This window comes from Gadus macrocephalus, chromosome 4 (assembly GCF_031168955.1).
Source record: "Gadus macrocephalus chromosome 4, ASM3116895v1".
NCBI lineage: Eukaryota > Metazoa > Chordata > Actinopteri > Gadiformes > Gadidae > Gadus > Gadus macrocephalus.
The window spans coordinates 22,228,788-22,244,408 of record NC_082385.1 but is presented as its reverse complement, the minus strand read 5'-3'; the positions used below and the strand labels follow the sequence as shown (position 1 = coordinate 22,244,408).

The following is a 15,621-nucleotide window of genomic DNA, read 5'->3' as shown; positions in this document are numbered from 1 at the left end:
GCCGACTTCCGGAATCCTCTGGAGGCTCTGCGCTATTGGTCACACCTGATCCAATGAGCTTCAAGTGTCCGGTGTTAAAAACATAATCCATTTATTCCATTCATATTCTCCCTGGGAGAGAGGGAGAGGGTGAGGAGACTGCAGAGAGAGAGAGAAAAAGAGAGAGAGAGAGAGAAATAAAGGGAGAGAGAGAGAGAGAGAGAGAGAGAGAGAGTGGTGATGGTGTGATAAAGATAGTGAGAGAGGAGCAGAGCGGTAGACAATGAGACCCTGTGTTTCAAAATGCACCTGTGAACACGTCTTAATCGCACGTTTGAAGCGTTGAGCCTCCAACCATTCCCAATAATATACATCCTGGGAGCATATTCTAATCTCTGTTTAACCACAAAGCAGCAAATATTGAACGCCAAACACCAATACTTATTTATGTACCAACAGACATGGTGCAGGATTAGAAGGCCGCCCGCCCTGGGAACGCAGAAGTGACATGTGTACACACCAATTAGCATATGAAGCGTGAACAGGTACCAGCTGTGGTCTCAGACCCAAACAGCAGATTTAGACCGCACTGAAATCTTTCCATCCTCTGTATTTTTTTTTACCTAGTTTCCGATAAAAAAGAAACTCCAGTCACGACATCATTTGTTGGATGATGAAACAACGTGCAATCATGGAGTGACTGTAACCAATAAGGGCTTGCGGTTTTATGACCAACTCTAGAGTGCTGTGCTTAGTCTTAACGACCCCCGAATACGTCTGAACACCAATCAGAGCGCTGAGAACCCTTTTTAAATATTTCAGAGGGCCGGTCTGCTGTTCGCCGCGGGTGATGTTCCAATTTAGAAACCCCCCTGTTAGTCAGGGGCCTGCGTTCTCCTGGTGCATTTTGGGTAGTTCACAAACGAGGCTTGGAAGATGAGAGAGGTACTGAGTTAGAGCGAGAGAGAGAGAAAGCAAGAGATAGAAAGAGGATGTAGAGATAAGCGACACTTTTACCAAGTCTACCATTGTCAGATCCACACTGGTGCCGGTAACGAGGGCATGATATACTAGAAAGATCGAATATGCTAGACAAAAATATAAATATATATAATGATAAATATTCCAAATAGTAAAGCATACATTACAGGCTATTAGGCTAATGATATAGCTGAGGTACTTCATACACTCTGAGGGAGTGATAGAGAGATCCTTTAATCAAGACTTGACAAACATCGGTGCTCATGAATACTTCATGGAGCCTCCCCTCTCTCACAGCAAGGGACCCACACTCTCTTTTAGCAACAACCCTCCTCTCCTTGCTTACCCTACTGTGGATTTGTTTCTTTCTTTTTATGGGTCTGTCTGTCTGTCTGTCTGTCTGTCTGCGCGTCCATTTATCTACCTTCATCGCTCTGTCTGTCTATCTTTCTCTCTATCTACGTATCTGGTATTTATAAATCGAGAGATGAACGTAACAGCTGGTCGGAGACTGAGGTGTTGACACACAACTACACACAACCACTTACACACACAACCTTGTATACACAACCACATACAGACAACCACACACACACACACACAGAGACACACAGACACACACACACACGATTCTGGAACAAAATCTGGAACAAAATCCGATTCTGGAACACCAGTCACAAAATGACAGACACGTTTGACCTTTGGAGAACGCAAATCTCGGACCAATCAAGTCGATGCATCAACGTTTTGGAGATATGTTTCAATGACAACAGGAGTTGATGTTGCAGGTCGTGATCGATTAACATAACATCAAATTTAGAATACACGGATGGCAGTGAGGCTACACAGGGCGTGGCCATGTCATATCAGGAATCTGAAAGCTGGTCCCCCTCACAAAATACTTCTTAATTCTCAACGTGTTCTACCTGGATAAATGAAAAATATGAGACTCTAAGCCAAGCTTAGTCTCGTGACTTATGTCTTTATTTTCCGAATCGTAAAATGGAAGCTGAACCACACCTGGTGAACACCTAGAACTGCGCGTTATGAAGGATTATGATGCCCGCACAAGTGATGTCACTTCCTCTGAGATGTCCTCAGGGGGCAATGACAGATGAGATCATGTACCTTTTATATGTATAACTGTTACGATTTCAATTATAATTGTATGCATTATCATTGAAGAAACAAATCGACATTGAGGACGATGACGACGAGGAAGATCGGTGTGAGGACGGCCTCCCTCATAACTACGCGGCTGGTTTTCATGCACGTCGAAGAGTGATTGAGACTTTTTTTTAACCCCCTCCACCCTCCCACGTGTCACTAAACATTCCCGTCAACGTGACCAATCCCCACCATATCCCAGCCTTTTGCCTGCTCCTTTGCATTTTTTTTTATATTTTTATAATTAATATTTTTATTATTATTATTATTTTTATTTTTTTACATTATTTTAGGCTACGTTTTATGAGTAGCCTATGTCAGTCTGCAAAAATCCCCCCCACTTTCTCTCACATATTTTAAGTGCCCTGCCTGCTCAAACATTTCCTGGACTGCCTCTCTCAAACTAAGAACATAATGGCCCACATTAGGCTCAGACGCACGTGATACACCATTACCAATGTGTTATAATAAAACGCATCCAATACTAGGAATGTCCGCGGGTTACGCCACCGAGCCTATAGTAGGCTAACGAGGCTCTTAGCGTCCTACGAGGACCCTGGTGCACTCGTTAGCCACGAGCGTTTTCAAGACGTTCGTTACCAAAGATGCTTTCGGGAAACGGTGTGAAAACTGTACGATGCTCGTACGACCCACTCTGCGATCCACTTATGCCCCGTGCCCACTACCTCCGTCAGTTGACCGTTGCCCATTGACTTTGAATGGGGACGGACACGCAATGCATTGTGGATCCGTCCGTTCAGTTGGAGCGTTCGCCACCGTCAGAAAGTTGAAAAATGTTCAACTTTTTCGGCAGCGACGGTTCCGTCATCCAATCAGATCGCGTATGCAAATTTAAGCACTGTGACTGACGTCCGTTGACTGACGGTGCAGTGGGCACGAGGCGTTACCCTACATGCCCACTGCACCGTCAGTCAACGGACGTGGGAAGGCGTGGCTGACGGATGGGGGAGTAGTCTTTGCAGAGGAATCCGTCAGCCAATCAAATCGCTTCGCCGGGTTCTTCCCGCTTCTTCCTGCTTGTTGCGAGGCAAGATGACCCGCTTTCCCGCTTTCTAGTATCGTCAGAGCCCGAGTCGCGTCACAGTGCTTAAATTTGCATACGCAATCTGATTGGATGACGGATCCGTCGCTGCCGAAAAAGTTTAACATTTTTCAACTTCTCAACGGAACGGACGGATCCACAATGCATTGCGCGTCCGTCCCCATTCAAAGTCAATGGGGATCAGTCAACGGAAGGAGGTAGTGGGCACGAGGCGTTAGGCTAAAGATGCTTTCGGGAAACGGGGCCCAGGGAAGACGTTATGTTTGTAAACATAATTGCTCCGCCATCGACACATGCGCCCAGGTAAGAACACACACGCACACACCGCAGCGACACTCGCCTGGTATACCACGAACCTCGCTGAACATACCCAGGCTTTCTTGGGAAAACCTGGCTCGACAGAGCCGCAACTCGCAATCAGAGTTAAATGGTACCACGAAGCTCACTTTAGATTCAATTAGTTGAACCAGGTTTTCCGCTTTAGGTTCAGTGCGCGTTCACTTGAAAGGGGCGTTTTTTGCGTCATTTTTCTCACCTTTACGATAGATCAAGCAGTCTATATGCGTACAAGTGAAAACATTCTGCATATTGTCTATAAAATAACTATGCCAAATGCAGAATTGTTCGCCATTAATCCAAACAGAATGATGATGATTTAAAAATGCATAAGCAACGTCCATCCTGCCTTATTCTATCATTTAGGGAATTCACTTAAAATACACCCTATGTAAGAAATGTATCGCATGTTATCAACCGCTGAGAGGTAGCGGCTGTAGCATAGTGGATTAGTATAAGACCCGAACGCCAGCGACCGGGGTTCAAATTCGCCGGTCTATCATCATGGATTTTACCCCCATAGATGTGGTGCCAGCACGGCCTTGAAAATATGGGTTCAAGTTCGAAATAAGCACAAAAATATAATTCCATAAGCTTTAGTGAATAAGTATTCCATATGCATAAGCTTCACATACATTCGCGTCACTTGGGAGTCGAACCCCCCGCGCAGAAATTCAAGACTGACGGGCTACCTCCACTCTAGCACTCTGTCACGGAGACACAATGCGCAACAGTAAGCATTGTCTACATAAGGTCCAAAAGGACGATCAAATAACGAACACCCTCTGATGAGAATCTGTATCTCTCATGAAGAACCCCAATTTCGTTGTTTGCACAATGACAATAAAGTCTGAAATCTGAATATCGTCAGACAATGCCAAGGGATCGGTTCTGTCCCGTAAAACCCTCTGTCTCCGGAGAGACGCCTGTACGAGAACTGCGCCGAGGTCCACGGGAACACCCACAAATGGTGACGCCATTGTCAGAGGAGGGGCTAGGAAGCTGCGCACGCCGATTTAAGTAGCCGATCTCCGGCTAGGCTAAGCCGAAAAACTGCTCCCGACCAGGTTTGGTTGCGAGCATAAGTCACCATGGTGATACAGCGACGCTAAAAGAGATCGACTTTCGTGGTACAACTAACCCAGGCTTTGAGCTCAACATGCCTCGCTAACCCTCTAAGCGAGCTTCGTGGTACAGGCCCCAGGGTCGCTCATTTTGTCATATAAAAACCGTTACTTTCAAACATCGCACCGACCGGCACAACACATAAGTCACGTGATCTTAAAGAGACAGTGTCCCTATAACACAGAACAAATGCACTTTTCAGCCCTGAATAACAGGGAAAGCTATTTAATAATTGAATTGCATGCATAGTATACTACACTTTCCATTGAACAATTACACCTGTTACCATAAATTGACTAAATTTATAATGTAATCAAATGCTGACACACTAGCTGCTTCAAGACACACGTGTAAGTCCTGATATTCTCCTGATGGGCCGTGAACAACCTGTGTGAACAACATATCCTGAAATTTGTACCCTGAAAATCTCCTGGATAATACTACCACAGAGGTAGTATTTTCTCTGAAGGAAATGTAAATGACCTTATATGTGAATGAGGAGTAGAAAGTCACACCACTTCAGTGGGCGTGTTGATGATGCTTCTGCATGTCATTGAGTGGCCCCCTAAATGATTTTCAGCCTGTTGCCTTTTGTTCGCTGAATGGTTAAAAGAAAAAAAGGTTTTCACTGCTTTTAAGGGTCATTTGTGGTGAACGAATGTAAAATTATAGGCAAAATGTTATTATATTATGCGCTCAGAAATTTGTTACATTATCGACTGGGGTTTCCACATTATTGCTATGGGTTTGATTACAACTAGAGGTTGAGCGCGCGCAACGCACGCGCGAAAACTCTAGTTATAATTATAATAAGCTAATTGTAGCCTGTAGCCTGTCTGTAGCCTGTCTGACCGAGTCCTAATGTATGCTACTTTCCCAGAGTGAAACACTCAGGGAAAAGCCCATCATTAAACCTTGTCTCATGACTTACCCAGATCACTATGAGGTCCACACGCTGCATGCGACCACGCCCTGCAAAACCTCCATCTTGTAGCTGTCATCGCGGGGTAACGATGTGTTTGAGGTAGCTAGCCGCTAGCCGATTGGGAACCAGTGGGCGTGAACGGAGTTGGCATCTTTTGGAGGAACAAGGCATGCTGGGAACGAAAATCTGCCCCCCACTTGGTTATTTTTTGTTGACTCCACTGTACATCGACATAACCCTGATGGGGGTGTTCTGTCCTTTGAGAACTGTTTACTGTGAGGCTGGCTCATAGCGACCTTAGAGACCTGTGTTAAATCTTCACAGTGTTACGTATTTTAAGAACCTGAGCTGCCCCCACATAGCCCCTAGGAAGCAGGACCAAACATATAAGCCGTAAATACTATACATAGCCACAAGGGGAGCAAGACCTTACTGAAGGCTGCAATAGCTGCTCCATCCACAGAAGGCAGCACCACAGACAAGTGAGGAAGCCGAGGGTAATACGTCACACCGGCTCCGCCCACTTTACACAGGCCACGTGGATCTGACCATAATAGTCAGCTGTGAGCTCAAACTCGTCAGAATCTTCTAGCTGTTAGCAGACAAAGGGTTAATGTTTTTGATCAGCTGGGAGACGCTCAGCACGTGTTCAACACGCTTCCACCTCCTTTTGCTCCATAGTTACCATACCGAAATACTTTAACAAATAAAGTAACTTAAAAAGATATCCGGATTTGACCACTTTCCTTGAAGAACTCTGCAATAACAGGCATGTTTAGAAAGAAAGGGAGACTGGGAGAGACCTAATACCTGAGCTACAAACAACTGCATCCCCCCTCACACACCCCTTTTAAGCAACAGGCCTGGCCCGGCCTGTGTTGTGTGGGGGCCAGTAAGTACTTCCAAAAGGTTGTCATCGTCTAAGACCGCATAAAGTGGCCAAGTGTCACGTGATGAGGGTCCTTGATCGATTTATGATTTGTGTATAGTTATTTTCTCTGTAAATGTAAAACGAAGGGTTAGAGCCTACAAGTAAAGCTTATTTTACGTTGAACATAATAATTTGTTTCTTCCTACTCAATGTTGATGTACTTGTACCAGTTATGTTCTTGTCAGCAGCATCAGTGCACCTGATATTCCTATTATTATAAATAGTCTATACTTCTATAAAAAGTGTAATACAGAAACTCTTGCATGTCCATTTCATTGGTTGCGACCTGAGCGTATAAACATTTTTATAAAATGAAAGATATAGCCTGCTGTTTAAACACAGGATATTGTTGTGTAAAGTAGGCAGGCCTGCCCGGCCCACAGCTGCAATTAAAAATAGAGCTCTCTTTCTCTGCACACATGAACTCACACACTCACACACCCACACGCCCACACAGTACCCCCTGGTCACATTTGAAGATGCATAAACAAACAGCCCACACACACACGCACACACATGCAAATGCAGCCTACTAGCACACACAAATACTCAAAGGTGTATTATACAACAACGCACACACATAAACACACTAACACACACATCAACTATACTACCAGAGAGAGAGACACAAACGCACGCACGCATGCACACACTCACGCATGCATGCACACACACACACAATCTAGAGCCAGATGGAGTCCGACAGCTCAGGGCGACAGAGTAGCTCTCTCTCTATGTCTCTCTCTCCTTCTCTCTCTGACAGCTTTCAGATGCTACCACTAACTCACACATCCAGGGGCCAGGGAGCAAAGAGGTTTGTGTGGTGTGTGTGGTGAGTGTGAGAGAGAGTGAGCGAGAGAGAGAGAGAGAGAGAGAGAGAGAGAGAGAGAGAGAGAGAGAGAGAGAGAGAGAGAGAGAGAGAGAGAGAGAGAGAGAGAGAGAGAGACACACAGTCTATAAAACACAGGACACAGAGCGGGCGAGAAATTAAGTGCTGGTTTTAGAGTGTGTGTGTGTGTGTGTGTGTGTGTGTGTGTGTGTGTGTGTGCTCATGTATATTAGTGCGTGTGCGTTTGTGTCAGGGTGATTCATGGGGCCCTAGAGCAAAGGTGAAAGGTCACAAGGTCTGACATCTGGACAGGAAGGCGGGAGGGGGGGTGAAACAGACGTCGCCCACAGGAGATCTGATCCTGAATCTCCTGTCAGAGATCAATAAGGGATCATCTTCTCCTATCAAGTGACGCTCTAAGAGCCTCATTAGAATAACAGACAGCATTGCCGTGGAGAGGAGTAAATAAGGGTGGGGAGAGACCTCATATGTCCTCCTGTTGAACGAAACAAATCAAGGCCTCTTCTTCAGAGTTCCTATAAAAACCCATCAACCAAGCCCATCACTTTGACTGGCTTTGTGAGCTTGGGACTGTGGTAGAAATTAACCTTACATTCTATGTTAAACTATGATTATTATCAGGCCTACATATCATATATATACTTTAATGGTGGAAAAGAGCTGATCACCTTTAACCTAGATGTTATGTGCCGTGGTACACCAGTGAGTAGGTCCAGGACATTCTCACCTGATGGGCCATGTGGCACATCAGTCAGAGTCCAGTCTACTCCCATTTTGATGTACTCTCTGAAGACAATGCTTACATTCACACGTGTGCATCATCTCTGTTTGTATAAGGATAATATATAAGGTCACATTGGGACTCAGAAGACATAAGATAATGCTGACATCCACACAGTAATGACCCTGATGGGAAATTCTATATTTGAGGAAAGTCCAACTTTGTATTGTGTAAGAATCGGGGATATAAGGAGCTGTCCGGGATTCGTTCAGTAGTGTGTATTCGAGGATACCATTTGTCTCTCGTTTGCGGGTGGCAATAAACTCTCCATCTATACTTGACCTGGACTCCCCGATTTCTCTTGCTTATAGCTAGTTGAAGTGAATTAGATAAGTTGTTATTATTAATTCTACAACAGGACCTACACCGTCCCCGGGCCCTCCATCCCTCTGGGGAAGAATGTAAACTGGGACTTTGTGTAAACGCTGGTGTGTTTATGAAATGGGGGTATAGTGGTAAGGGGGTTCAATTTCCAGCCTTAAGGTTATGGGGTTCGAAAGGTACACAGACATCTTCGAGATGCCCCCTTACCCCTAACATGTGCCCTAATCACATGTTTGTGTACTGACTGTAAGTTGATCAAAACAAGTCAGTGAATGCTTCTGTGAATGCTGAAGTGCAGCTGACCAGCTGCGTGTGGCTGGCTCGATGGTTACCTGGGTAAAATGTATGGGTGCACCGAATTTTCGGCCACCGAAAATTTTCGGCCGAAAATGGCCCAAAAGCGAATTTTCAGTTTTCGACCGAAATACTTTTATCACCGAAACAACACGGCCGAAACAGAAATTTGTGATGACGCAAACAAAAAGCGCAGCCAGAACACGCTTGTCTCGAAGCGCCAATATGTCTGCGGTGCGGACGTTTTTCAATGTTTCTGAGAAAGACCCACGTATAGCGATTTGCAAAAATTGCAATGCCTTGATTTTAACGAAGTTAGTACACAGTCATAGCCATAAATGCAATCGTACGAGGGTTGTATTATCGAGTATAAACGGTATAAACTTTGAAACTAGGTCAACCGCCATCTTCTCCGTCAACTCTCCTCTCACACTCGGTGACAGCGTCTGGCAGCGCACCAATTATCGGTATAACGTTCTATATATAATAGTATAATATCATTTTAGATATAATATCACGGCCATCAGGGCTCTGTGCGCCTCCGGATGGCCGTAGCGCGGGGAGCTCTCGTAGGGATTGGGCTTCGCGGGGTTTGTTTACCGGTTACCGGTCTTGCGTGTTCCAACGCTTTATTAGGTAGCCTATCTATTAGGTTTGTATATATATTTTTTTTTTATGAAAAAACACATAAAAAATAAAACAGTGCAAAGGCAAGCTGCCAAACTTTTAACCTTTTTTAACCTAATACCGTATACCGCGGCAACCCTAAATGGTACTAATAATTGTCATAATAATTTCTTTCGGTGTTTCGGTTTTTTTTTGTTTTCGGTTTTTTTTTTTGAATTTTCATTTCGGTGCATCCCTAGTAAAATGGCCTGGTTTTAAACTTTTCATGGACATTTTATGTAGTGGTCCTCTTGGGACCACTACATTTTATGTAGTGGTCCTCTTTACACACTGGACCTGTGTGTAAAATGGAGGGGGCCACAAGCAGTGATGTTGCCCCCCACCCCCTCACAAATTCCTTTCAAGCGACTAGGGGGGCCTGGCCCGGCCTGTGTTGTGTGCTTCCAAAAGGTTGTCATCGTCTATGACCACATAAAGTAGCCAGATGTCACGTGATGAGGGTCCTTGGTCGATTTATGATTTGTGTTTAGTTATTTTGTCTGTAAATATAAAACTATAATTACAACTGATGGATCTGAGTGGAACTAAACACAAAGGGACATTAATTGTAATCGCACCATGGTCGATTTTTATGGCCATAGCCTGTGAATTAATCTGTTTAACCAATCACGCTCCGGTTTCTTTGTCAGTTACCATGGACACCCAATAAGTTGTAGGACTTGGTGACGGTAGCAGCATTTATTGTTTCCACAAACAGTCTTCTTGCATCCATAGTGGTGAACTATATTTCGAGAACTCTAATTATCGTTATCGGTTATAGGCGTTGATCATTCACCACAGTCGGTGCTACAAGCCAAGATTTACTTGCACTGCAGTACGTGAATAAAGATATGCTTTTGATACCATGAGTTAGTTTTGAATACCAACTTTCTCTAAAAGAGTGAAAGCCTACCTTTAGTTATTGAACAGGGAAACTACCTCAAAACAGGGACGTTTTGAGGTAGTTACCAAAACATAGCTGAGGAACGGAAACACAACAATTCATAATTTCATGGGATTATAAACTAATTTAAAAATAATAATTTTTCAGACGCCACTCAATTCTACACACTGTACCTTTAAACGTGAGCAATAGCCAAAGTCATAGCGGTTTATTACACATGAGCACGTGCACACACACACACACAGACTTAGTAAGAAGATATTTTTTGGCAGATGTCTCGGAGCAAGTCTGGATTTATAAAAAAAAAAAGGATTTCCGAAAGTGTTTCCCAAAACAAGGTTCAAAGACCGCAGAATGTCACCAGGGGAAAATGTCTGCATCATATTTTAATGAGCCGACAGACGTGTTTGTGAGTTACGATAGATCGCCATGGCATGCGTTGATGCTGGGAACTACTGCCGGGTTATAGATTGAATGAGAGAGTGATGGACATTATGGTAACCGTATGATTGTAGACAATGTTGGTCTTGCCTTGCCTGCTCATTTTCCAGATTGTAATCAGGAGTGGCTGTGAGTGCACCACAAAGAGACAGCATCTCCGTAAACAGGGAGACAACATATTGTTTGTGTTAACACAACCCTGTCCTTTTCTACCTTGGTAAGAAAACGGTATTCTATGCTTTTGGCTACGTAACGCTATTTCCCGCTATGCTAGCCTAGTAAGCATAATGCAAAATTGTGCTATGTTTTGTATGCTTTGTATGCTATTGTATTGACTATGCTAAATTGTTATTGACATTTACAAGTTTTTGTTCAGCGTACGTTTCTTTTGTCAAAGGCTTAATCAATTTAATTATGTGAGATCATATGATGAATCTGACATTAGTAAACGTTGTATTTATCATGCCATCATGTTATATTTTGTTGCTTTTATTTTGTCTATGAAACAAAAGAATATACAGTTAGCTGTTAGCTTGCAGAGTGACAGTTGCTTTGTGTTGAATATTTCTTCTACGTCGTTGCCTGTCACTGAACAGCCATTGTCATGGCAACAGTGTTAGAAATCTAAAGTGACTGCTCATCTTTGCTAATTAGCGCAACACAGATGCATAATTTATGAATGAATTCAGCTGGGGTCTTTAATACATAGCTGCAGCAGAAACAAAACACGCAGGGAAACGTAGCCCTCCCGATAATGCTGTGTTGCATTTTCATTTGGTTCAGTTCGTGTTCACACAGGACTTTATGAAGCAATCCCAAAAATGTAGACACATCTCGCTGTCGAACAGGTCGCTAGTCTATTGGACAGCTCATCAGAGGGAAACTCGTATTGCTTCCTTGTTGCAGACAATAATACTGGAGCAACAACAACTCTTGCGGTCCTAGCTTCTTTTAAATTTTGCTTAGGTGTTTCTACAAATAAAAAAATAACCCTATTTCCACCATTCTGTTGCTGAATCGCTGAACAAAGACAATGTATTTGTGAGTGACCACAAGCTATTGCTTTGTATAGTCATCCTCTAAACTTTTACCTGGCTGCATGTTCATTATTTCCAGTATACTGCAGAAGAGAACCGATGGATCACGTTCACACCTGAAGTGGACCATACCAGAGTTCACTTGGAAGTGGGCCGAGACTGGGATTTAGTTTAGTTTGGTCCACACTAGTGCTCAAATGAGCTTTGAGAACTTGCCAAGCGGACCCTGGTATCGGGGGCGGAAACGCAACAGGGTTCGATTGAGACTGACCAACCGGCTCAGGTGAGAAAGCACCCATTACATTAACATTTAGAGGATTTTGCGGAAGCTTTTATCCAAAGCGACGGACAACCATTCATGCACACATTCACACACCGACGACAGAGTCAACCATGCAAGGCGACAGCCAGCTCGTCAGAAGCAGTCAGGGTGAGGGTTCTTGCTTGGGGACACCTCAACACTCAGCTAGGACGAGCCGGGATCTAACTAGCAACCTTCCAGTTACCAGCCAACCCGCTCTGCCTCTAAGCTAAGCTGAGACCTAAAATCTTCTCCACATCTAAACAACTTTAAAGGGTGTGATATTACGCCAACAGGTGTGAGTGTGAAAAGCCGTTAACAAGCCTTTTAAAAAACGGTTGCTTCCAGTGTTTTAGTGACATCACCTGTGGGCGTGTCCACCTAGCAGCACGCTGGATAAATGGTGCGTTTTATTATCCATCCGTCTCGGAGGTCGGAGGACGCACGGCGAACTTGCTTGCTCGGTTGAACTCAGAGGAGACCGAGCAAGGATTCCGAGACAGAATTAAAGATGGCTGCGCCCAGTGTGACTTGTAAGTATGAAATGTTATATTGTGATGGACTGCTTTGGTGGTTTAAATGGCAATTTCAATCACTCGTATTACTGCAATACCTTACTACGTCCGTATCTCAGCTTTCCGGGTGGCGTCCATGTTTTTCTCCAACGACCGAAACATAATAAAACGCTTGAAGTGTGGGTGTGAGGTCACATCCAAGGTCCGAGTCGGTTCGCAGCGAATACCAAAACGCACCTTAAGTTCCAATCATCAGATTTGGACCATACAAAACATCGAAGGTTTGTATCCAAAGAGCCATCCAATGCCAGTGTGAGCCTGATTTGAACTGGTCGGGGGCGGTTGTAACGCAGCAGGAAGACATGACATGGGGACACAGTGAGCGGCCCAAGCTCCTTATCGGCCTCCGCCTCTGGCCTTCCCGCCCAAATTGTAAATCTCAAGAAAGTCAACAGATGCTATAAGATTATGTATAAATTCCAGATGTCCAACTGAAACAACTACACCCCCCCACACACACACACAAACACACACACACACACACACACACACACACACACACACACACACACACACACACACACACACACACACACACACACACACACACACACACACACACACACACACACACAATTCACACACACACACACACAACATACTTACGTCTGATTGCATTGACAAATAGGCCATCCCCAAATCCAATCTCTTTAACTTCCCCCCCATGATCTTTGGAGGAGTTATGCTTAGGGCCCCAAAATAGCTAGCAGCAGCACTGGAGACAACGATAGTAGGCCTACATATCATTTGTTAGCATTGCTGTTACATGGTGAGGCAGAGGCTGCACACAAGCAAGAGGGATGATGTTATCTTTTTCTTTTTCATCAGCGCCTAAGTCATCGTATTCTGCCACACAGATGCTCACCTGTATCACGCACGCACACACGCACGCACACACACACACACACACACACACACACACACACACACACACACACACACACACACACACACACACACACACACACACACACACACACACACACACACACACACACACACACACACACACACACACACACAGTTCAATCCTCATTTTCTAAACGTATCATATATCAATGTAAAAAATGACATAATGACGTAAATTAGGAATTAAAACATATTATCCATCTGAATAGGCCGATATCTAAGAGGGGCTAAGGAGCTATTGTGCTAATGAGACACGGCTATCAGACCAACGCTAAATCCCCTGTTTCCTGACAATAAAATCAGAAAAAGCCTCGACGGGTTGGACAGCTGCAACACGGGGTCGTTCTGAAACACGGCACGCAGCCAATCACAACGGAGATGTGATTGGCTGCGTCATCCAATCGTCCAATCACAACAGAGATGTCCCCCACCAATCAGCCAATCACAACAGAAATGTCCCCCTCCGAACACACCCCGCCCCGTTCTCTTTTATTTTGTCTCCGGTCTCGGAGCAGAGACGTCTTCATCAGTCCCCCGATCCCTCGGCTGGGTCTACCTCAAAACCGAACCGAGTGCAGACAGACCCCCGGGTGGACGAACAAAGACACGCCCTCCAAGACCCGTTGTGTGGTTGGGTTGCTTTATCGCTGAACACCTCGTCTAACACACACACACACACACACACACACACACACACACACACACACACACACACACACACACACACACACACACACACACACACACACACACACACACACACACACACACACACACACACACACACACATGCTGCTACAGGTCTAAAGGAAATAGCGTTAAAATTATGGAAGCGACCATTTGTCGTCGTCGGAAGCCGTCGTTTGTCGGTCGCTTAAACGCACAGCTCCCCGCTGTGGGCTCGTGCACGAGGCGTGGAGTAATGAAGGCTAATCAAGGTAACCGCGGACACAAGTTTTGAATTATTATACTCCATAAAATAGATTCAACCATCACCTCTGATCGTAATGGTCTCTCTTCTAATTCTCCGTCCGCCCACACGCTGCGCGTCAGCCGCGCGGCGGAGCGCGTCGACCGGCAACGAATGTGATCAGCACGTAAAAATGAAACAATTGCTATCAAATCGGGAAATCGTGCTTTGTTCACTCGCTTTATTTATTTGTGATAGGGCGCTGTCGTCGCTATTGTGTGTGGCGCCCAGGGCGCGACACAATATAGCGACGCGCGACTGGAGGATCCGCCTGGCGTCTGAGGGAGAAGCCATTAACAGGGGGTTAAAGCGCTCAGCAGGCACGGAGTGAGAACCAGGCGGTACAACAATAAAAAAAAATGGCCCGAATGTGTGTCCTCCTGCCGGGGTGTGAGGCGGCCTACCTCTGCTCTCCTGGCCCTCTTCCTGGCTCTCCTCCGCGGTGGACTCAGGCGCTGGTTTCGTCCCTTCCATGGTTAAAACACGGTGTTCTGCTATCGCGCTTCTACCTATGAGGGGGATGAATCCGAGTGTGGACTAGATGCGCTCTCTCTCTCTCTCTCTCTCTCTCTCTCTCTCTCTCTCTCTCTCTCTCTCTCTCTCTCGCCCGCTCTCTGTATCTCTCTCTCGCTCTCTCGCTCTCACGCTTTTGCTCTCTGTCTCTTTCTCGCTCTCTCTGTCGCTCTCTCCCTCTCTCTCTCTCTCGCTCGCTCGCTCTTCACTTTCACTGTCTCGCTCCCTCTCTCTTGGTACACACACACACCCTCCCTTGTTCTCTCTCCCTCTGTGTCTCCTCACTATTAACCTTCCTACGGCGCCGCTACCTCTCTTTCTATATTATAATCTAGTTTCAAGATGCGCACGTGCCGTCGGCTTAGATTTATCAGATTACCCACGCCCCAGATGGATGTGTACTGGTTCTAGGTTATATTTGTACTACTCGTCTTGTTACCAGACGCAGGGTTAGTTAGCGGAGCCCGGGATGCAAACTGATGTCCAGCCAGCCAACCACTAAAACGACAGACACACACACACACACACACACACACACACACACACACA

General features: G+C 45.2%; 1 protein-coding gene across 1 annotated transcript in view; it reads right to left on the bottom strand.

The window, feature by feature from the left end:
- LOC132456348 (neuronal membrane glycoprotein M6-b-like) overlaps positions 1-15,412 on the bottom strand; it is a 36,785-nt gene extending 21,373 nt beyond the window's left edge. Inside the window, exon 1 of the mRNA XM_060050679.1 lies at positions 14,964-15,412. Within this exon, the coding sequence (XP_059906662.1) occupies positions 14,964-15,033 (70 nt within the window). The 5' untranslated portion in view covers positions 15,034-15,412. The remainder of the gene's footprint in view (positions 1-14,963) is intronic.
- Positions 15,413-15,621: the final 209 nt, after the last annotated feature.